Source organism: Mizuhopecten yessoensis, unplaced genomic scaffold (genome assembly GCF_002113885.1).
Source record: "Mizuhopecten yessoensis strain PY_sf001 unplaced genomic scaffold, ASM211388v2 scaffold987, whole genome shotgun sequence".
In the NCBI taxonomy this organism is placed as follows: Eukaryota; Metazoa; Mollusca; class Bivalvia; order Pectinida; family Pectinidae; genus Mizuhopecten; species Mizuhopecten yessoensis.
Genome location: NW_018403821.1, coordinates 47,309 through 71,188, shown reverse-complemented (window position 1 = coordinate 71,188; position 23,880 = coordinate 47,309). Strand labels below are relative to the sequence as shown.

Here is a 23,880-nt window from a genome sequence, read left to right as displayed (position 1 = left end):
TTTGTAATTACACAACATTTCAAACATTTGCTGTGACGAAAGTCCGTTCTACATTTCTTAAATCTAAGATTTTCTAGCGGAGGGTTATCAAATGATCAAAATGGGAAAACACATAGCTTCAAATTGACTCAGGCTGATGGAATAGCCCAACATATTTGTATAATGACCGATTTGATTAACCTTAAACAGCCAATTTAAAGGGCGGCAGTCGCAAATAGTTTCTTTTAGTCCCCCTGCCCGGCCTCCTTTTTGGTGTTAAGACAGATTTCTCATCATTTTTAGTTGATAAAGTGTGCTGAAATCAACAATTATACAGTTGCGAGAATAAAACATAGCATAAACATAGCTTTATATTTTGTTATCCGTCAAAAACGTCACATAATGTCGTAAGAATTTGGTTTTATTTAACGTGAAACACACAAAATGTAACAATTGTCGGAAATATTTGTTATATTATAAAGTCTGACATAGTATATAGCCGCTGTACCTAATGTAAATGTTCGGCAGATATAATAAATGTGCAAGACGTTCTCAAATTATGATTATTCTACAAACATTTTGGTTTGTCCGTGAACGCGAACATTTTGGTTTAGGTTTTAACATATTTTGATAATTCCACAACCAACTCAGTCTTAAGTTGTGCACGATTGTCTATTTCTATTAAATGATGTCAGCATCATCAATAGAAAAAATACCAATGTAATTTTAGCAGTGGACATTGATAAACGAACGCGAAGTGTGCTACAAATAGGGGCAACGAACATTACAGTAGTCTTACAAAACCTTTAGCAATCCACAATCAATACAAGAGTAATTCAGATGATTAATATCTTATTACATTTGTGTTTACGAGTGATCACATAATCATAGCATTTCATTACCAAAACATAAATGGACGTTGTAAATAACGGTCATAAAAGTAGCACGCCCTCCAACAATTCTTGAAATTTGTTCTACATATCCGAGACATTTTAATGGCACGGTTCCGCTATTACGGTTTCGGATATTTTTATGCATACGTTCCGGACATTAGTTTGCACTCGATTTCATTTCCGAGGAGTTCGCTCCGTTTCACAGGACAACACGATTTTAGAGCGAATGTCACTAAAAATCATCAGTTTATTGATACGAGATCTATGTAAAAATTAAAATTCTCAACACTAATATACGCTAGATGACAACATGGTAAGTTGTAGACGATATATTATGACAAGATAACGCATTTTACCGCTACAGTAAGGTGGCAGTACCCAAATCGGATCGGTACCCAAATCGGATCACTTTTGCAAATCAGTTATAACAATGATGTAGTCTTAGAATAGATAGCCATACACCATTTTTTGTCTACAGATAATTAGTTTTTAAGTTCAAATAGCGCAAGAAAACGTTATTGAAACTCAAATGTCAATGTTTTTATTACGTTTTTACTGGACAGTTTCTGTTAGCTTTGTTCTGTATCTAATATGGAAGTTACTGTATAGAACATATATATTTAAAACTTCATTTCAGTTATGATGGAACTGGATTGTTCTGACCATTCTGAGGATGACAGTTCAGTACCGAGTATTGATGACCTGAAAAAATGGACTGTGAAAAAACTGAAAGGTTGGTTGGAAGATCATGGGTTGAAAAGAAGTGGCTCAAAAGATGTGCTTGTAAAGCGTGTTTTTCGTGCATACCAGAATCTATTGGATTCAGACTCAAGTGTCATCGATAGCGACTTAGAAATGAGCCAGAGAATGCATACAGATTTCTCTAAACTGGACAGTTCGTGGACAACCGTCTCAAATGCAAATTTACCAGATATCAGTGACAAAGACATTGAAAATTATTTCTTATATCAAACCAATCCTACATCTGGAAAACGTGCACGATTTCAACGACATCTTAAGAAAGCTAGGAAGTTTTGTGCAGAAAACTTTTTGTGTGACATTGCGTATCATAATGTGTCTGTAGAATCGGAAGTTTGTTACGTAAAAGCGAAGTGTAAGCCATCTATAAGAAATATTGTGCATGTGGGTAATACTGGTCAGACAGCAAATCTGTACAGTCTAAATGTATGTATCACCAAGTCAACAGGACATATAATGACTGCATATTGTGACTGTAAAGCTGGAGAGGCAGGGCTTTGTGCACACGTTGGAGGTTTGTTGTTCACACTTGTGAAAATGAAAAATGCATGCACATCTCAGGAGTGCAGATGGGATAGACCTAGACCCATTCAAAGAAAACCAAGCCCAAAACGTGTTCATGAAGTTAGGTTCTCAACAAACGTAGACACGGAAAAGTTGCGTCCTTACCCTGACACATTCCAAGCATCAGCCTGCAATGACCCGGACATTTTTTTGAATGATTTACTTGAAGGTCTTGAAGTTGTAAACCCAGGATGTGTACTGTATAAAACACTTAAATCTCAACCAACAGACATTTCTTCATTTTTGAAGATTTTTGAACCAACTTTTTCGTATGCAGATTTTGTGGATCTTGACTCTGATGAATGTAAGACAGCATTTTTAGAATTTTTTAACAAACTGAATGTAAATACAGATATTATAGATAATTTAGAAGTTGGAACCAGAGGACAGAGTTTAAATAAAAACTGGGCAGATGCAAGAACTGTGCTGATCACAGCTTCCAACATGGGAAATGTATCCAAAAGAAAGAAAACACAACCTGACAATCTTGTTAAAACTTTGAGAGGGTATAATCCTCCACCAAGCACTGTGAAGAGCCTTCAGCATGGAAGAAAATATGAACGGCAGGCCCTGAAGGACTACAGGAAAAAACATTCAAAGTTTTGTGGTGGAAACGTTGAATTAGATGACAGGGGATTAGTTGTAAATCCTAAATTTCCATATCTTGGGGCAAGTGTGGATAGCTTGGTTACTTGTAGCAAATGTGGTACTGGAATTGTGGAGGTGAAATGTCCATATGGATCTGACAGTGGTGGTGCTACAAAGCTGTGGAGAAGAATGTCACCATTGGACTGTGCTAAAGATCCAGCATTTTTTTGTGATCTTGAAGACAATGATTTGAAATTAAAAGCAACACATAACTACATGTATCAAATACAAGGCCAAATGGCCATTTGTGAACAGAGGTGGACAGACTTTGTTGTCTGGACTAAAAAAGATGTACATTTTCAGAGAATTGAATCTCAAGACAACTTTTGGAAAGAAAACATGCTTCCATTTTTGAGACAATTTTATTTACGCGGCATGTTGCCAGAAATATTTTCTGAAAGGGTCAAAAGAGGTATTCCACTCTATCATGTCTCTTGAAATTAATATACAAGTGCCAGTATTTTAAAAATCAGGTGGTTTACTACGTCCAATTAACCCTGCTAATCAAATACATGTACATTGTATGCAGGTTTGACATTTGATAAGTACAGTGTATCTATATATATCTAACAATAAAATAAAGCTACCAGTACCTATGATATAACTCAGGTGACCGCTAAGGCCCTTGGGCCTCTTGTTCATTTGAGTTGGTTAGTAAGAAAATTATTTTTAACTCTTGTTTCAAAAAAAACACCAAATGATTATAAATTTCATTAAAAAAATGATATAACTTTTGCCAATAAAATTTATCAAAGCAATATTTTTGTTTCAGTTTTCCTTGGCTTTTTTCTCTATTTCATGCATATACTGTAATGTATCATTGATACATTGCTCATCACTAAGTAATAAACAACTACATTTATTATTTTTTCATAAAAAGACTGCATCCTCGGTCAATATATCTCTCCTCGGGTCGATAAATCCAGGTATTGACCTCAGCCAAAGGCTATAATTGAATAGTATCCATCCATCTAAAATACATGTAGCAAATAAATAAGTACCAAGTAAGATTCAACATTTATTTCATTAATGGGGGCAAAAGATTTGTCCACGCAATGCATAAAAATGCCATCTGCTCAATTAGATGAGCCTCTGATAGAGGTAAGGAGCCACTTAGTATCCGATAGTTTTTAAACTGTTCCATTTTCATTTCAACTACGATACGAGCAGAGGCAATACCTTGAGTCTGAAAAAACTCATTTGTGGTCATCTGTCGATAACCTGGAATCCTTGGTGGCATATTAAGCTTTATATTTACTGGAAGTAAATCTTCAACTGTAAATCCTTTATCTGCCATTACCATGTCACCTGGACTTAACTTAGGAAGAAGGTCATCATTTTCGAAAATGTATCGGTCAGACGCATTACCACACCAAAGACGAGAGATAAAATTTACAAGTCCATTAGGCGCAACACCAATCAATAGTTTAAATGTATTAGAATGTTTGTATTCTGACCAGGTGAGCCATTGCGCTGTGAGAGAAGAAGGTTTTTCTGTAAATAGTTCTGTACAGTCAATCACTACTCTACAGTCTTTGTAATCCTGAAAACTTTTTGGGAGATTGCACAAAATCTGCTCTCTAGATGGCCAAGGGACCAAGTGTTTTGCATGGGCATATAAGAAGTTCACCCAAGTGTTTACAATACGAGAAACAGTTGTTTTAGAAACACAAAATATATCACCAAGATGTTCTTGAAGTAAACCCAAACGCAATCTCATACATACTAATAGAAATTCATCTTCGGGACGCAAAGATCGTTTACGACCTGGTTTCATATGGTCAGACTGATGGTAAAGTTTCTCAGCACCGCCTGATCTTTTATCCCCTTCCCAGTAGTGTAGTTTATCTGCACCATGTTTCATCGTGGTTAAGAAATAGTGCCAAAACATTGAAAAAGTTACAAAGCCAGTGTAAAATCTAGTTTTGTCATCGTCCCCTTTCAGATCTTCCGGCATCATGTGTGGAAAATTTGCTTGGGTACTTGCATCTTTTGTAGTTCCTGGTGGAACTACAAAAGTTTGACTTGCCGCATCACAACTTATTACTGGATAAGTGTTTGTTTCAACATTAACTCTTGTTTTCGACTTGATTTTATCTTCAGACTCGCATACATTTTCAACAGAATTTGGCTGTGCATATGACTCCTCAAACACTTGCACAGTTTCATAAAGCATCTCTAATCCAAAATTATTTTCATTTTCTATTGGATGGCGTACTAAGGGCCTTCTTTGCTTAAGGACATCTTTTGGTGGTTTTGACGGAAATAAAGATGGTACGGAGGTTTCTATGAATTCCCCTTCAAAATGATCCGAACAAACTCTGGTGTTGTCATTTACAATTAGATTTGCTCGAACATTGCGCAGACGCCGTATCCATTGTTGTTTTATGTGACTCCTACTTTCTGCCATTGGAAGCCTATGTAAGGTTACTTTTTTCCCCTCTTCAGTTACATTAGCTGATGTATTGGAACATCCTGGTACACAACAGTATTTACGTCCCATCTACAAAATATTGTAACATGATTTATTGACTGTACATGTAGGGGAAAAAAACGTTTTTTTAATTTATTTCAGGTTATGCACAATGTTATGAAGTTCGTGATTTGTGGGTAGCTTGCCAAACAGCTTTTTACTTTAGGTACAAAATGACTTTTGAAATCCTGTATATTTAAAAATAATAATTAACACAAGAAAGAAGAATAACAGTTGCGTTTGATGTAAGAACATGTTTCTCTTATCATTTTTTGTCCATCATTAAACACAACATAGCTGAAAAATGTCTATCATCGGCAAGCATGACATTTCATAACGCCATCGCGTCAATAATGATGTTTTTTTGCCGATATTAGATTTCTCTTTAACATAAATGACAATCGTCTTTTGTCAACAACGGTAAACGCCTATGGAGATGCCATCTGTAGTTTATCGAACATGTTATTTACCTGTACAGTATACGATTTAATCGCCTCGGGTAATCTTCATTGAGTTTGTTTACTGGGGCGTGCTTGGTTGAACTCCCCGGAAGAGATGAGTGATTAGTAAATACCGGAACGGTTACGAAAATCCATCCGGGATTGCGATAGCGGAACTGTGCCATTATAAAATTATGGAAAAGGTTTGGGTAAAAATAATTTTTATTATAACCTATACATTCTAATAGATTTGCCTGACATTCACTGGTCCTAGAGTGCGCAAATCGTTGCCAATATTCACCCTTTTAAAACGTCTCAGTCAATCCTCAATGAAAATGTAATTTTTCACACGATCTTATTTCAATTATCATTTATTACATTGATGTGTACGTAACAGTCAGATGTTTCATAATAGTGCCATTGAGGCATGTTATGCTTATAGTTAATGTAAATGAAATGAACAGAGAATTTTGTTAAGAGGTAGCAAAAAATGAGAAGTAAAAGCAATGTCACATTTTGTTCAAACTTCTAAAAATAAAAGTGTTAAACAGATTGGTGTATCAACCAAAAACTCAATGACGATTAGCTAATATCATTATATACATTATGAAAACAAAAGATTACTGAACGACATTATCATCATTGTCCATATAGTAGTATGTATGATAGTATTTAAAGTACATGTACAGTAGTGACTGATGGTTTATCTACCTGATCTGAATTATATTGACTTTGAACTCTACTATATCTTGATTTAAATCGATAAAAGAAATGACATCAAAACGGCATGATAACAGGAAATGTAAAAATAAAAGTTCTTCGATTATTTAATAGCCATTGGTAAGTAACAAAAACAAAAGTGCAAATGTGTGCTGTGAAGTTCTCTTTTTGCATTTATTTTATCATTGAATATATGCTTCCTCTTTTATGTTCACATTTCCGAAAACAGACGGTTAATGCAGAGTTCATTTTGGCATACGTACGTATTACGTAAGACCTTATCATAGAGTGTATCTAAATAAAGTAGCTCTGATTTTAAATGACGTCATTTTCCCTGAAGCAGAGATGACATCGGTAGAGTCCAGGATGATAAATATATACACACAAGTGATGCATTGATCTTGATTTACATTGTCAGTCAACGAGAAAATGTTGACTCTACGACCGAGTGAAATACGATTTAGTCAAGAGTCTATCAGAAATGTCTTTCACGAAAAAAAAAAACATGCCGATACACATATCGGTGAAACATTGGATGCCCTGTTGACAGGAAAGTGTAAAATCTCGGAGATACCGCCTATAACTGTCGTTTATATGAATGAAAACTGGTACACGGCCGATAACAGGAGATTGTGGGTGTTTCGGAAGCTCGAAGAGCTTGGACAATGTACCAAAATTCCTGTCGGAAAGGGTCATAGGATTCCTCAGAAAAAAATAACAACACTGAATGACGGGACAGATATTCGTGTCCGGCGCGATCCAGGTGGTTATCATTGGAGACATTGGGATAATGACCAGCTATATGATGACTTGTGTTCTGACGATCAATCATCCAATTCCTTTGATGATGAGGACTACGAAAACGGATATACTAAAATCACGGTTGCAGAAAGTAACGAGATTCCTTCTAGAAAATGCATAACTATCAATGATGGCAGGCCAGGTCTCAAAAGTCATGATGCATTGAGATCTTATAAGCATCGACAAAGCAATAGTGCTACAATGCCGGGACCAAATGAACAGTCTTCATGCTTTGCGGCCAAAGGCATGTCTTATCCCTATCAGTTCCAAAGTATTTCACCCTTACATGTGAAACCGGTGGTTCGGACTTCAATTAACAAACCAGACATGTACCCTGATAACAGAATCACCAGAAACGTATCAAAAGCTAATAGGTAAGTAAACGTTCAAATGTTATTCTTTATTTATAGTTCCATCGTATATGGTATTAATACAACCAATAACTCAAAATGATTTTAATGAAAGAACACAAAAGTTTCACGTGAATCTTTTCTTATTGAAAACTGTTTGAGTTTTACTTTTATCATACTGTTTGATTATTCGCTTACAATCATGTCGTAACGTCAGATAAAAATAAATCTCTGAAAATTCCTAAATTGTTACAAAAATCCATTTTTCGACTGACGGAAATTGAAACAATAGATAACATAATCGTTTTGATATCCCATTTGAATAACGGATTGTTAATGATGTTTCATAAACCTAACGAAACTTATTGGAACTATGTACGTATTGCATGGTTTGAAACTTACTGTATCAAAAGAGTAGAATTAACATGGGTTGTAATAAAATATCAAACTACATGCATAAAGGATACGAAGCTACAGGGTCATTAATACAGTAGTTGCCAATATTTTATAACAGTTCTATGCAGTCTGAAACGAAAGCAGAGTACTCATCAGAACAAAGCCTTGTAAACAAAGATCAAGATGAAAGTGACGAGAACTGCACAAAGCAAGATAATAAAAATCAATACGAGCGAGACGTGTCCTACTCATACCATTGGAATACATACCAAGACGATGCAGATAAGTACGCCCCAAACCAAGAGAATGACTATCAAGGTGAGGCAGATGAGTACGACTCAGACCATGAGAATGACTATCAAGATGAGGCAGATGAGTACGACCCAGACCAAGAGAATGACTATCAAAGTGAGGCGGAGGAGTACCAAGACCTAGATACTGACTATCAAGATGAGGTAGTTATAATACATATCACACTATTTCTACTTTTTGTTTAAATGTTACACAAAATATACATAATATATAAGATTTAACACAGATGCTATACACACATTATGACACCTTTTGTTTCTAGGTTTTGTTAGAAGTATACACAAAATATACATAATACATTTACACTAGATTATACACAAAAGGTATAACTATAGTATATTCCACATTTATGTGGTTTTTGTTTGATATATACACTGGATATCAAAGGTAAATCTGACTTGTGATGTTATTATACATAGGTTCCTTGGCGTAGTTGTATCAAGTTTCTTTTCCATAAAGACACATTAATGTAAGGTTATGAAAAGTGACAACTTCCTAATTGATAAGATGAAAACAATGTATGCATACCCTAAGACTTAATATGAATAAAAACTTTCACCTTCAAGAAATAAACCATGCATGTCCGTTTTTCTTATTTAAATATTTTTTATTATTTTTTTCATTTCTATCTTGAAAATTTGATCACTTGTTCAACTATGGGAATTACATAGGTCTAGCGATGCATTCTAGCGGAAGCATAAGCAATCCACATATCTAGTTATTGTCATACAATGGTGATTCAGATCATTAACTCGTAATTAAATTTTGCAATGAGAGACCACATGATACTATGCATTTCTTAAGTAAAACGCTTATGGAACTTACCGTGTTTTTGTATGAATATAGGACAATGAGACTTTGAATCCAATCTAATCTGTTGGGACCTTTTTTCAAAATGGCAAATATCAATAAAATGTTTCTATTAGTATTATGTGATTTTCTAAACTTTCTTTAAGAAATGAATATCCCATTACTTTTCTAAGCCAAATATACGTCGCGTAGAGGTCATAATTACTCATAGTTATCATATTTCATAGCCAATAATACTACATATAAAAGTGTCAAATCAATTTATCTGATGATACTTGTATAGGAGATATATATAAATCAATTATCTGAGTGCATGCATTTTATACAAGTATATCATGGATAACATACATTTTATCTCCTATCGTTATTGACGTATTGACGTTATTCACATNTTCATTTCTATCTTGAAAATTTGATCACTTGTTCCAGCAACAGACAATAGTTCACTACATGTAATCCTTCATTCAAATTATCAATACATTTTCTTTCACTGGCATTTTCCTTTTAAGTAAAGAGCACTACTACACTAGTTATAATCACAAACAAGAGCTCCAATTTAGGGTATTATTAATTGTGTAGTTATCCCCTTTTTATTTGATTATATGATTAAACATATTTGTTTGATCACATACAATATCTGACAAATGCCAATTTTATATAACTAAATTATTCAATTATTTAGTAGACAGTTGTCAATTATTTCTATCATCCAATTATTCAGATATAATTATCCTTTAGCATTAAGATTGTTTACTGACATAAACTAATGCCAGAATCACCAACTCCGTCAAGTTGATTCGTGCTTTTGTATATGATTTATGTAAATATGCCGTATGAGATACATCATGGAACCTGCTAAGAAGAACGATGGGAATAACATAGGTCTAGCGACGCATTCTAGCAAAAGCTTAAGCAATCCACATATCTAGTTATTGTCATACAAGAGTGATTCAGATCATTAATTCGGAATTAAATTTTGCTATGAGAGACCACATGATACTATGAATTTCATAAGTAAAAAGCTTATGGAACGTACCGTGTCTTTGTATGAATATAGGATATGAAACTTTCAATCCAATCTAATCTGTTGGGACTTTTTTCAAAATAGCAAATATCAATAAAATGTTTCTATTAGTATTCTGTGATTTTCTAAATTTTGTTTAAGAAATGAATATCCCATTACTTTTCTTAGCCATATAAATGTCACGTAGAGGTCATAATTACTCATAGTTATCATATTTCATAGCCAATAATGCATACATACAAAAGTATCAAACCAATTTATCTGATGATACGTGTATAGGATATATATATAAATCAATTATCCGAGTGCATGCGTTTTATACAATTATATCATGGATAATAAACATCTTATCTCCTATCGGTAATGACGTTATCATATACCGTGTAACTAATATATGTTTATCCCTAAGAGCCATACATAGATTTCTGTAATACGGGTGATATGCTTACATTGTCCTAATGGGAGAAATGATGACTCTACGACCGAGTGAAATACGTTTTACCCAGCATTCTATCAATCATGTTTTTGCCAGAGACTCAGATCATCCCAATAAGCAAATCGGCGAAACATTGGATGATCTGTTGACAGGACATCTTAAAATATCTGATATATCAGAAATCAGGGTCGTCAAAAGCCGTAGATTCTGGTACACACTTGATAACAGGAGGCTGTGGGTGTTTCAGATGCTGGAGAGATTCGGAAAATGTATAGATATTCCCGTCCGAAGAGTTTATGACGGTTTGACGGAAGAAACACTAACAGCAATGAAGCATGGCGGGAGGACAGTTCGGGTATGCCGCGGCGATGCAGGTGGTCATCACTGGAAGACACTGCAGAATCCGTCTACAGTTGGTACACCTGGGCCGAATTCACGTTCCGCAAGGTTGAGGTCCCGTAACTCTGATAACAGAAGATCACAAAGACGAAGGGCGTTTCAAGAACAAATTGGTACATATTCTTACACATTTGATTCATTGTACACGTCTTTATACTATTTCATTTGATTTATATTTAGGGGATAGTACGTTGTTTTGAGTGGCTATACTGGCGATTAGAACATGAAATTTGGGTTTGAACTCGAGACCGATAGGTCGAGAGTTTAAACCAAATTTCATGTTCTAATCGCCAGTATAGACACGAAAAACAACGTACTATCCCCATTCTAACACACCTTAACAAATATACTACGCTAATATGTTTAGAAACATTGTATTTCCTTGTATAAAAGTACGTAGTAAAATACTTTGTGACCTGAACTGGCGATGTGTCATTCTGCAGCGGACTGACCAATCGGAAAGAAGCTTTCAAAAGTCGGTCATTTGGCCCCGCCCATACTGGCGAGAGCTCGATCTGTATGTTGACGAGGCGGAATATTTGGATTGTTCGTGAACGTCCTGTTATCAAAGTTTATACGACAAATTTGGATTAATATTGACCAAGTTCTTACATTTCCATGTCAATATGCATACCAATCTGTGCTTATCGACAAAATCGGTGATTATTTGTATAGATTTTTAAAGAGTTTTGTGTAAATGCATACGACATGTGTGAAACGTTTCATTTGATTTCAGATCTAAATAGATTCCTTCACACGGATGGAACGAACGTTTCAGTAATAAATGGAGGTAAGAACAAGGGATGTGTACTTTTTACTTTTTAATTCATTCAACAAATGCATTTTATCGGTCGTTTCTGTTCTGTTGCCTACTAGCTTTATCAGCGGGATTTCGCTAAGAGGCGAGCTTGACGCCATATTGTTTTGGCTAGAAACGGGGCGTGGCTTAAGTGCGATGGGAGGTTAACACGATTGATCATGATTCTATCGCAGATTAGAACATGGTCCGTATCCAATCAAAACACGCGTTGCAAACGAATCGTGTTAGAATTAATTTTATTGAACAGCAGCAAATATGAATCAACCTAAAGCATGCATGGTAGTTTACATTTTGTTGTTTTATGATTTGTCTGTGCTAAGGTTTACACGCCATGCTTTTATAATATTTTAATTTGTTATAGACGAGGATTCGGACCTTCAGGAGTACACTTGCCTATTTCCAGATCGTCCGCTTCCTGTGCAAAGTCATTCCTCACGATCCCTCCATATTGAATACTGTGACCCAATGAAAATCACTTGCATAAAATACACAATCAATATGCTCCTGCTCCTGGTCCTTTCTTCAGGTTCAGCAAAATATTCCTCGTGCTTCGGATTTTCGGACAAGAACAGATAAATGACCAACGGCGCTGGTCGTAAAAATATTCAGCTTATACGACCCGAGCTTTAAAGCAGGTGCCGATATGAGTAACGATGAGGATGATCTACAGTGGTTGGCTTATCATGTTGGGCATGATCATTTGATCACTCTCGTATAGCTGTGTAAGGTCACGGCTGTTTTGTGCCGTTTCCTGTTCACGCTTCGGCTGATTTCAGTGATTGTTAGATCAAAATTAGCTTTTTTATACTGTTTCTATACATATACAGGTAAATTAATATGTATAAACTAAACAAAAGTTCGAAATAGTCGCTAGTTAATCTTCTTTTATGACATTACTTCATAGTCAAAATAACAATTAGTCGAGGAAAACAACACATTACCAATGTGCTCTGTTGATTTACTGAAATCAGTCGAAGTGTAAACAAGAAACGACACAAATCAACAGTTGCCGTACACAGGTACACGACAGTGTTGTTACAAGGAGTGAAACAGTAATCATGGAATAATGTTTCAAAATCAATTAGTGTTACGCTTTCACAACAGTGCTTGTGATAATTATATTAATCATTAAACAGTTTGTAAAAAGTGTATTATTATAAAGTTTGATTGAGCTTGAGTGATTTTTTTAGATGTGATTCAAAAGGTATTTTTCAACGCTTACTTGATGAAAAGAACGTGTATTCAAAACTCATTTGTTGGAGGGAAAGGGGAATCAGTTTGTGTTTGAAAAACGGTTTATATAAACCTTAATTGGCATACCATGTAATATATATTTCTATTACATAAATTAGATAATTGAATGTTTGTTAATGAAGATTAAGCATGAATTACTATCAAATTTTACCACAATTTGTGTCATTCTATCGGAGTCTTTGTGCAATGTTACTGGTAAGCGTCTTATACGATATTGCAGCAAATATACCACCCCGGAGACATTCGTAATCCGTAATCCACACCTGTATGTATTTACACCTGCATATCGGAAACCGACGTACACATATGCGAGTCATTTTATTTGATATAAACGTAAAGACAAAGTACCAAACGCAATAAATGAAAGTTGTGACAAATGAATATATTAGTTTTAACAACCACAATGGATAAAAAAGACAAAGATGATAATTTCAATGCTCCAAATCGTTATAACGAACTTTCATTTGATGGACCAAAATATTTATACTATTTATGTTCATATCTTCTTATCAAATAAACAAATATCTAATCTTCCGTCGTTATTTTGTTAGTTTGTGCATTGAAATAGATTTTTATCGAACACTAATAAAATAAAGCACGATACAAATTGACTGGTTTATCTCCCTTATCTAAATTAAATTGACTTTGCACTGTCATTTGGACAGATTTGAATAGATAACATTGACAAAAACAAAACCGACATGATAACACCACACCTTTAGTAGTATCACAGCAAGATAGGTCATGCAAAATGAAAGCGAACCTGTGAACTTCCGGTTTCTAGAATCTGAATCAATTTTCTGATAACTAAACAACTGTGTTAGTTCAATAGATAAACTTGATACGCTATATGTATCAAACTGTTTGTTATCACATTATTGCGTTATACCGTGATATTGTTTTATTTCATATAACATAACTAGTAAAGTGTGTATAGCATAAACCGTGTCAGTATGTGTAACATTATCATGCATTTAAGTTTTCATCAGTATCTAAATGAAGGGAAAATATTGCTTTATTTTATCAAATGATTCGTGTTGTAAACCAAGTGCTTAAGCTCTATCTGAAAGCATACAAAAACGAAATAGACTTAATAAAGCAGGATAAGGTCTAAGTGTTAATACAAAAATCTTTTTATACACATGTAACACTTTTCATAATGATTATGATTTTAACATTTGCATATCGTATATGGTTTTTTTTTGAAGATAACTGATATACAATTTATGATGTGTATGCTTTTAGCAGAGAATAAAAATATAACTGAAACATATGAATATATCGTATAGTGTTCGTTTTCAAATAATGTCTGTCGTCGTTTTATCTCTGGAATGGCTTCCAGTACAGAAATCGTTTGTATACTGAGAGTTCATGATAACCGTAATAACTCAAATAAAAAAAGTCTCCTAACATTCTTTTTAGATCCTATTCATAGGATGTTTAAACTTTCATTATCTAAATCCGACAGTATACGACTGACGAGCTCGATAACTCATTCATTCCTTACATTTCATAATCAACTAGTTCAACCTTTGAATTGGAAGAGTTCAAATGTGTCCTAAGGGGTGAATGAGTTAAAGCACATAACATATTGTGGATAAAGTACATGTGTTGTCGTCTGCTATTGAAGTCTACAGTCTTACAGACTTTATAATATTGCTACATACAATGTACTCATACTTAATCAAAGGAATTATGAAAATGATTGAATTGATAGCAATATTTCTCTAGTGCAAGGATCTTTGTTTAAATCTAACACAATGTTTACTTTACACATATTACGACGTGACATATTGATCTTAGTACTTCTCATTACGAATGACGTAGCTTTAATCCTAAATCGAAACCGAAACTAAATTTAGATATTTGTACGTCCGAGGAAAAAACGTTTTTGTCAGGATTCAATCTGTACTGTTTTTGACAAACAATCTGAGCATGCCAATAGCAAAATCGGCTTCATATTGGACGCCCTGTTGATAGGAGAGTGTGATATCTCGGACATACCGACCAAAACTTTCGTGAAAAGTAATGGAGTATGGTACACGCTCGATAACAGGAGGTTATGGGTGTTCCGGAGGTTAGTAGAGCTGGGTCATTGTAAAAAGATCCCGGTCATTGAAGACGTTTATATTCCCTCAGGAAAATTTACAACAAAATGTGACGGGACGTCTATTTATGTACGTGGCGGTCCGGGGGGACACCTTTTGAAACGCATGGAAGATCAATTGTCTGACGACGACTGTTCCGATGATAATATCTCTGATGACGAGAATAGTTATAAATATCTTTAGACAAGGACCCTACTTCGACAGTGACCATTAGACAAATTGAACCCTTACGTGCCATTTCTAAAAGTGACTTCTTAAGAAAACTGAATCCAGGGCTCTAAATCTAATATTGAATAACTGACCAATTGCTTTCGATCCCTAGCAATGAAATACATCGTAAATTATGCATTAATTCTTCTTCAAAAGTAAACAAAATTGAAGTAAATAAAAATAAAAAATCAAGAAAGGATAACTTTATCAAATGATCTTATATAAACGCTATGTGATGAATTTAAATGGTTTCTGAATTTGAAGTCAATATGCACGACTTCAAATATCGAAATAGCAATTACCATTTCTCGTGAGCTTTCGTGATTAAGGCATGAGTTACACCATATTTAATTGTTTGCTACAATTGTCAAGTTATAGACATCAGACTCCTATAAGAGAAATGTATTAAAAATATAGTGTCACTATTTTAACATAGTATAAAAAGTGTGTATGAATATACTGAAAGACACCAGGCACCTTATATAGAAATATATTTGAACTATCACTTCAGCTATTGTCAATACCTATTGTGAGATTAATAATAATATACCAGCTCTTGAGAAAGATGCATGTACATATGTAAACTACTTAGTATGTACATGTAGAAAAACATTAACAGGTTTCAATTATAAGATCAATTCCTATTTCCCCCTATATGGCCGTGTCAAGAATTAAGTGGTTCTTTAAATAGAAAAAAATACTGTAATACTGATTACTGAAACAAAAGCGAAACTAGGGTTCCAAGAATACGAACCTGTAACTGAAGAGAAAGCGCAACCAAGGTTCACAGCAACAAAACCGAAACTAGTTTTCTAAGAATACGAACTTGTAGCTGAAGAGAAAACGCAACTAGAATTCCAATAATCTTATCCTGTTTTGTGAAAATGAAAAAATTCCTCTGTTAAACGGTATAATGAAGGCTGTCTCAATTTACGTTTAAGTTAATATCTCAAATATTTGAAATTCAAAATTAATGATTTCAAAGACATAGTATTTAACTGAATCAACTTTTAGAAAGTAACTATAAACATATGAAACAGTTGTTGTTTGGTCTATTCATTTTTGTGATCCCAAAAACTAAAATATATTATATCATATCTTAACACATTCATCCAGAGCAAAACCGGGTTTGGTTTTAATTTCATCATAAGTACGTATAGAAATTCTCTTCTTACAGCAGGAGTTTTAAACAAACCTATAATGGCTAACATACATTTTACTGTGTATTAATTAAGTAAAATGATTATATCTATTTGAAAGCTCTTGGTACTTCAAATCATGAATGACGTCATGCTTATCGTAAACAAAACTGAAACTGGTATTTCCCAGAAGGATAAATATAGATACTTGTTAACATTTTCAAGCAGGAAGGAATTATGTATCTACGTCCAAGTGAAATTCGCTTTAGCCAGGATTCTATCAATAACATATTCGACAAAAATTCATTACATGCTTATAGACGAATCGGTGAAACGCTGGACGCCCTGTTGAAAGGACAGTGTAACATCTCAGATATACCGACTATAAAGGTGGTCAACAGGAATGGAGTCTGGTTCACGGTCGATAACAGGAGACTCTGGGTATTCAGGAAGCTAGAAGAGCTGGGAAAATGTACCGATATCCCGGTCCGACAAGATTATAATATTCCTTCAAGAAAATTAACAACAGTAAACGAAGGGAGGTCAATAACTGTACGACGTGATGCAGGGGGCTCGTACTGGAAAACTTATCCACGTCCCTCTAGCGTGGGAACATCAACTCAGAGTCATCACTCTACCAGCTTTGGGGCCAGAAGCATGCCAACTCAATTTGAGTTTCAAGGAAATAGATCCATACCTGTACCATCGGCGATTCCAAGTTCATTCCAGAGACAATTTATGGGCTCTGATGTAACAAGAAACAGGTACGTTTACTTACAAATTATATTCAATATTTACATTTCCTCGTTGTACAGCCTTTGAACGCACCTACCAACTCAAAATGTTCTTACTGTAAGCATATCATAAACAACTGCCAGACTTTTCGTGTCTTTCCGTCATATTGTTGAAGGAATCGCTGGCCCATCATTTTGTGACGTCAAATTCATACTCCACAGAATTTCCTAAATGGTTTCTATTGATATCTGTCTCCTTGAGAAAATGGTTTGTAAAGAAAGAAATACCTTTTTACTGAAAACAAAGTCTCTTATATCTTTTTTACGTTATTTGTAATATCATGAATCAAACAGAACCGCCCAAAACGATAAGATATTTTGATTGTAATTTTGAGTGATGCATCAGGATTGTAATTGAACTGTATAATTATCATGATGCTACGTAACGGAGTCCTATTCCAATACCTTCATCTCTTAGTTGAAAACTTTTAAACTTATTAACGACATGTTATTTACTACAAAAGTAATTTTGGTACTATAGGACTACATAATTGGTGGGGTTTTTTCTAAATATATACAACATTTGATATAGCGCCATATTTAGCTGACATAAGCCACTCTAAACCGCTTTACAGTTCATACATATACAATTTTATAAAATCAATACAATTAGCATATACATTAATCAATACAATATTGAGGAATTCGCAGGAGCTGCCTTACCATAAATATACCATATCGTATTATAATACTCTGTTTTAACATGTTACAGTCCAGGTTATATGCAGCCAGCAGCTGGTCGGTTTAGTTCGACAGGATTTGCTTCTCCGATATACTCTCGCACGACTGCTCCATCTCCAAGTCTTGCATCGGTCGAATTGCTGGACCCAGCAGACGTCCGTTACACCAAAGAATCCATCAAGGCTCCTCCTTTTGGTTCTTCCTATCAGTTCACCAATCCCATTCTCGTCTATCGGGCTTTCGACGAGCAGTGGGCGCTGGACGGTAACCGACGGCTTTGGTCGTACAAGAGTGCGAGGCAATACGACCCAAGCCTGAGGGTTAAGGCGACAGTAAAGGACGACGAGGAGGAATTCTTAGAGAAAATGAGGGCTGACCGACCATGGCTAACTTTGTTGGACATTGTACAAATGGGTGAAACAGTGACAGTTGAGTAACATGGCACTGAAAACATTGCAGTTAAACAATAAGGACAACTTTGTAGATGTTTATTTTAATAAATCATAATTCTTTTTGACGGAGACCAATTACAAACTTTGCTTGAAAATGGATAACATTTCATTTGCTAGAGGGAATGATTTATTTGATAGTTTGTAGACTGGCTACCAGCCCCTAAGTTTTATGAAAATTTTCTCAACTACATTTTACTACTAGCTTATCTCCCACTAGTTTTCAACTTAGGCATCCAAGTGATAAAAGATATTAGAGGTATTTTTTCTTCTAAATAATCCAATATTCTAGAGACGGGGGCCAGTCTAGATAGCTTGTAGAAGGGTATTTTTCAAAGCTTGTGTTACAGAAAGGTATGTTCATGTTATATGTTATGAAAATAATAATAATTGTTTTTATAGGTCAACTGTCCACATGTATACAAGTCTTACCGGGCACTTTATGTCACTAAGAATAATTTAATCTGATGCTCTGATAGGTCAAGTGTCCACATGTATACATGTCTTACCGGGCACTTTATGTCACTAAGAGTAATTTAATCTGATGCTCTGATAGGTCAAGTGTCCACATGTATACAAGTCTTACCGGGCACTTTATGTCACTAAGAGTAATTTAATCTGATGCTCTTATAGGTCAACTGTCCACATGTATACAAGTCTTGCCGGGCACTTTATGTCACTAAGAGTAATTCAATCTGATGCTCTAATAGGTCAAGTGTCCACATGTATACAAGTCTTACCGGGCACGTTATGTCACTAAGAATAATTTAATCTGATGCTCTGATAGGTCAAGTGCCCACATGTATATATGTATTACCGGGCACTGCATGTCACTAAGAATAATTTAATCTGATGCTCTTATAGGTCAAGTGTCCACATGTATACAAGTCTTACAGGGCACTTTATGTCACTAAGAGTAATTTAATCTGATGCTCTAATAGGTCAAGTGTCCACATGTATACATGTCTTACAGGGCACTTTATGTCACTAAGAGTAATTTAATCTGATGCTCTGATAGGTCAAGTGTCCACATGTATATATGTATTACCGGGCACTGCATGTCACTAAGAATAATTTAATCTGATGCTCTAATAGTTTAAGTGTCCACATGTATACAAGTCTTACCGGGCTCTTTATGTCACTAAGAGTAATTTAATCTGATGCTCTGATAGGTCAAGTGTCCACATGTATATATGTCTTACCGGGCACTGTATGTCACTAAGAATAATTTAATCTGATGCTATGATAGGTCAAGTGTCCACATGTATATATGTCTTACCGGGCACTGTATGTCACTAAGAATAATTTAATCTGATGCTCGGATAGGTCAAGTGTCCACATGTATACAAGTCTTACAGGGCACTTTATGTCACTAAGAGTAATTTAATCTGATGCTCTGATAGGTCAAGTGTCCACATGTATATATGTCTTACCTGGCACTGTATGTAACTAAGAATAATTTAATCTGATGCTCTGATAGGTCAAGTGCCCACATGTATATATGTATTACCGGGCACTGCATGTCACTAAGAATAATTTAATCTGATGCTCTGATAGGTCAAGGGTCCACATGGATATATGTCTTACCGGGCACTGTATGTCACTAAGAATAATTTAATCTGATGCTCTTATAGGTCAACTGTCCACATGTATACAAGTCTTGCCGGGCACTTTATGTCACTAAGAGTAATGCAATCTGATGCTCTAATAGGTCAAGTGTCCACATGTAAACAAGTCTTACCGGACACTTTATGTCACTAAGAGTAATTTAATCTGATGCTCTGATAGGTCAAGTGTCCACATGTATATATGTATTACCGGGCACTGCATGTCACTAAGAATAATTTAATCTGATGCTCTGATAGGTCAAGTGTCCACATGTATATATGTCTTACCGGGCACTGTATGTCACTAAGAATAATTTAATCTGATGCTCTGATAGGTCAAGTGTCCACATGCATACAAGTCTTACCGGACACATCAAAGGGCGTTTCTTAACCGTCTCATGTAAAGGGATATATGATTGTGAAATTGTGATCTTTATTTTTACTATTTCAATTGTTTTAAATGTATTGGTTTGATATGTTTATAGTTTTAAGTTATTCCGATGTTTTGCCAAATTGTATATAAGAAAATTGCGAGTTTAAAATAAATTCGAGAGCTTTATATTTTTTATGCATGTTGTGTTCAAGTTTTTCTAATTGTATAGTGATAGTTGTAAATTAGTGAAAAACAAAAAACAATTTACAAAATCAGAAAACATTAGTTAGACTCACACCGGATGGAACACTAGTTTTTACATCAAATTGCAAATATATGGAAGAAATGAAGATGTGAGATTTTTTGAAAAACCATATATTGGTGCAAAAGAGAATTAGAAAGTCATATTTCGTTTCTAAGTCATAATTCGTTTCTCGAATTAAAATTGTATTCGGTTTACGTTTCCATCAGGATAATTTCTGTCAAATACAGGCTGGTTTGCAGGTCGATAATATATATACAGAATATTTGTTTTTGAGTTTTTGGTTGAGTTACTTCCCCCTGCGTATCAATCTAGGTGGTAAAGCAGTAATTACTTCCCTTGTTGGTCTGAAGGTTACCAATCTCCATCTCGTGCACGCAATTTATGGTAATATCTTTGTTTGTTCAAAAGACTTAATTCAAATCTAAAACAAACCAGGCATAGTATCGATGTTGTTGATAAGTACATTTTTTATATAACTTATCGTGAATGACAGGTAATAAATAACGTCCTATCAACCGCTAATGTCTTTGAAAGACATGCATACATGAAAAAGGTTATATCACACAACTTGTGTTAACTTTGTTCGATATATTTTGTCTATCTCTTCTTTGTATCCTCTCTTAAATATCTTAACTATATGTTATCATCAAAAGTTAAGTCACTCTGAAGTTGCATGATAGGCTTTGCGATAAAAAGTTTATATTCGAAGAGGATTTTGAAATGTTTGTAAAATTTGTGTTCGATTTGTTTGCGAAATATCTTTTGGAATATAAATGTGCTAAAGTCAAGTCACAAACCCACCTCTTTGGATAAACAAAATTGTCGTTTAAAGTTAAAATAGATAGCATCAAATATATTTTCATTTAACTCTCTCATCAATCAGAATCTCTTCCTCAATAACACCAAACAGAACAACTTTTAAAACATCTTGATTATGACATGAAAAATAAGGATATAAAAAATTGATTACAAAATTGAAAACATCGTAAATTTGTCAAGTTGCTCAACTAGCTATTACAAATACGTACTTACAAATGTATATTACTTACAGTTTTAACATGATCAATAATAAAAATGAACTCAAGTTAAAACATGATTCCTACTCCAGTTACTTCCCTTGCCATAATTGTGTAGTAATGCAGGACTCGTTTGTTCATCATAGTTTCATCATCATCACCACCAGCACCACCACCATCATCATATTTATCAAAATGACACTGTGATTCTTATTTATAAAACTAAAAAAAAACTAAAAATGAGACATGAAACATAGTTTACATCACATTGAAAACGTTAGGCAAATAAAAAAAAAATGTTTTTAATTTATTTAGACAAAGCACTACTGTATTGTTTTTGCCCGAATAAACTGATCGGTACAAATCATACTTCTACTACCATCATTGACATAGGAAAAATGTCTGTCAATCTTAATTTCGGAATCTTCCTGAAGATTTTTGTTTTGAAAAAAGATTCAATACAAAAATGATTAGATTCGAACCAAAATAAGTAAGTGACTGTTACTTTCTTCCTATGAATTTATCTCACGGTGAAAACAGCACAACTGCATTAATATGGATGTCTAGAGTGATTCATGTTGTTATGGCCTAGTAGAAACAATATCATGACATGATATTGTAATGGATTTGATTTTATAATCAGCGTTGGTATCGTATGAACAATATATACATGTAAATGTTGTTTTAGCTGATGGCAGCATTATATCGGCAACTGAATGTGACCTCGCAGAAAAAGCGTTAAACCCGTATTAAGTGGCTAGTTATGTCTCATTCATGCCAGGGGTTCTTATAAAAAGGGGGTGATTTGTCCAACTATAGGAGGTCGAAAGCATTCAACATGCGGGACAAATTCTCGAACGCATTAAATGATTCACTGCCTTGATAACTATAGACATATTCTTAACCCATTATAATAGGATTGTGAATCCAAACGTTTGTCATAGCGACTTAATTAACGAATGGTAAGGTCTATACGTCCATGATATGTCCAAACGTCCCTTCCTAGTGAAGGTGTGTAGGACAAATAATGCTGGGCTATCTTAATAATGGGACTGTAGCATAGTCAGCTTAAGGGGCTTAATCCAAAGCATATCACTTTATGTTGCCTTGGTCATGTACACTATATTCCATACCCGTCAATATATGAGGTGTAACTATTTTTAGACTATTCGATAGACTTGTGGTTGTCCGTTGTTAATAATATAGATCCATCAGGACCCTACAGTCATTAAACAGTAAAACACAACTCGACACAGGGCTTACACGAGTGTGAGTGCGTAGTTGAATATAATGGTTTATTCTTAAAATAGACATGCGATAAAGTAAAGTATACGCTTTTTACATTTATAGCAAATAATCTTTTTGTAGCATTTTCAATATTGCTTTATAAATTAGTATGCCTAAATATGTTATCTCCACTCGAAGAAAGAAATGGAATGAAATTTTTGATTTAATGAGGAAATATGGAGACAAATCTATACCATTCCCTTTAAAGTTATCTAAAATACAAAATTGTAATGGCTTAAAATTAGGATTAATAATCATATCTTACCATCTAATTGACATTTATTCAAAAATGGCCTTGTTGATAATCCTTACTGTTTTCATTGTAAAACTGAAAATGAAACAATTGTCCATGCATTTTGGGAAAGTGAAAAAGTACAAATACTCAGATTTCGAATTTCTATTAGATTTGATATTAATCCCATTTGCTTTTAATAAAGAATCTTTTATCTTTGTTCTCTATAATGGACAAAAACAATGAATAACCCAGTTATTCTAATTATAAAGCTATATATATATATAACGGTAGATATCTGCTGACTCACCTATCAATTCAAGCTCCAAACAAATTAATTAAGGAAAATATAATTCTTAAAAATATAGTGCTACAGGTAAAGGTGATACTTATCTGAATTTTGTTTTTAAATGAATGGAAAAAAGAGACAGATTATTGCATTCTCTATAGCAAAAAAATACTCATTACATAAAATAGCATATTGTTTTATACCCTGGTAATAATTGTAATTATTAGTCCTTCCTATTTCTTTAATGCCTCCTCTTATTTCTTTATTATTTCTTTTCTTTCTGCTAAAAAAGGTACATCAAATTGATGTCAATGTTAAAACGTTCACTTCAAAATAACTTTTTTCTATTTAC

At 34.3% G+C, this 23,880-nt stretch overlaps 3 protein-coding genes across 5 annotated transcripts; 2 read left to right on the top strand and 1 right to left on the bottom strand.

Moving 5' to 3' along the window:
- Positions 1-3,860: 3,860 nt before the first annotated feature.
- Positions 3,861-5,869, bottom strand: LOC110455944. The gene is made up of 2 exons (XM_021506415.1): positions 5,787-5,869; positions 3,861-5,346 (listed from the first exon to the last, which is right to left on the bottom strand). The coding sequence occupies exon 2, from the start codon at positions 5,344-5,346 to the stop codon at positions 3,862-3,864; it is 1,485 nt and encodes a 494-aa protein (XP_021362090.1). The 5' UTR covers positions 5,787-5,869; the 3' UTR covers position 3,861.
- Positions 5,870-5,899: 30 nt separating this feature from the next.
- LOC110455930 lies at positions 5,900-13,600 on the top strand. Of its 2 annotated transcripts, XM_021506397.1 has the most exons (6): positions 5,900-5,965; positions 6,817-7,651; positions 8,142-8,478; positions 10,853-11,117; positions 11,741-11,794; positions 12,186-13,600. In XM_021506397.1, exons 2-6 carry the CDS (start codon positions 6,906-6,908, stop codon positions 12,398-12,400), a joined length of 1,617 nt encoding a protein of 538 aa, XP_021362072.1. In that variant the 5' UTR covers positions 5,900-5,965; positions 6,817-6,905; the 3' UTR covers positions 12,401-13,600. The 2 variants fall into 2 exon arrangements, with proteins under 2 accessions (XP_021362072.1, XP_021362079.1); XM_021506404.1 differs by lacking the exon at positions 11,741-11,794.
- Positions 13,601-16,715: 3,115 nt separating this feature from the next.
- Positions 16,716-19,472, top strand: LOC110455953. 2 transcript variants are annotated; one of them, XR_002463529.1, is made up of 3 exons: positions 16,716-17,299; positions 18,042-19,246; positions 19,324-19,472. XR_002463529.1 is itself a non-coding variant. In XM_021506427.1 (2 exons), the coding sequence occupies exons 1-2, from the start codon at positions 16,773-16,775 to the stop codon at positions 18,445-18,447; spliced, it is 933 nt and encodes a 310-aa protein (XP_021362102.1). In that variant the 5' UTR covers positions 16,716-16,772; the 3' UTR covers positions 18,448-19,472. The 2 variants fall into 2 exon arrangements, 1 of the variants encoding a protein (XP_021362102.1); XM_021506427.1 differs by having other exon boundaries at positions 18,042-19,472.
- The last annotated feature ends 4,408 nt before the right edge of the window (positions 19,473-23,880 follow it).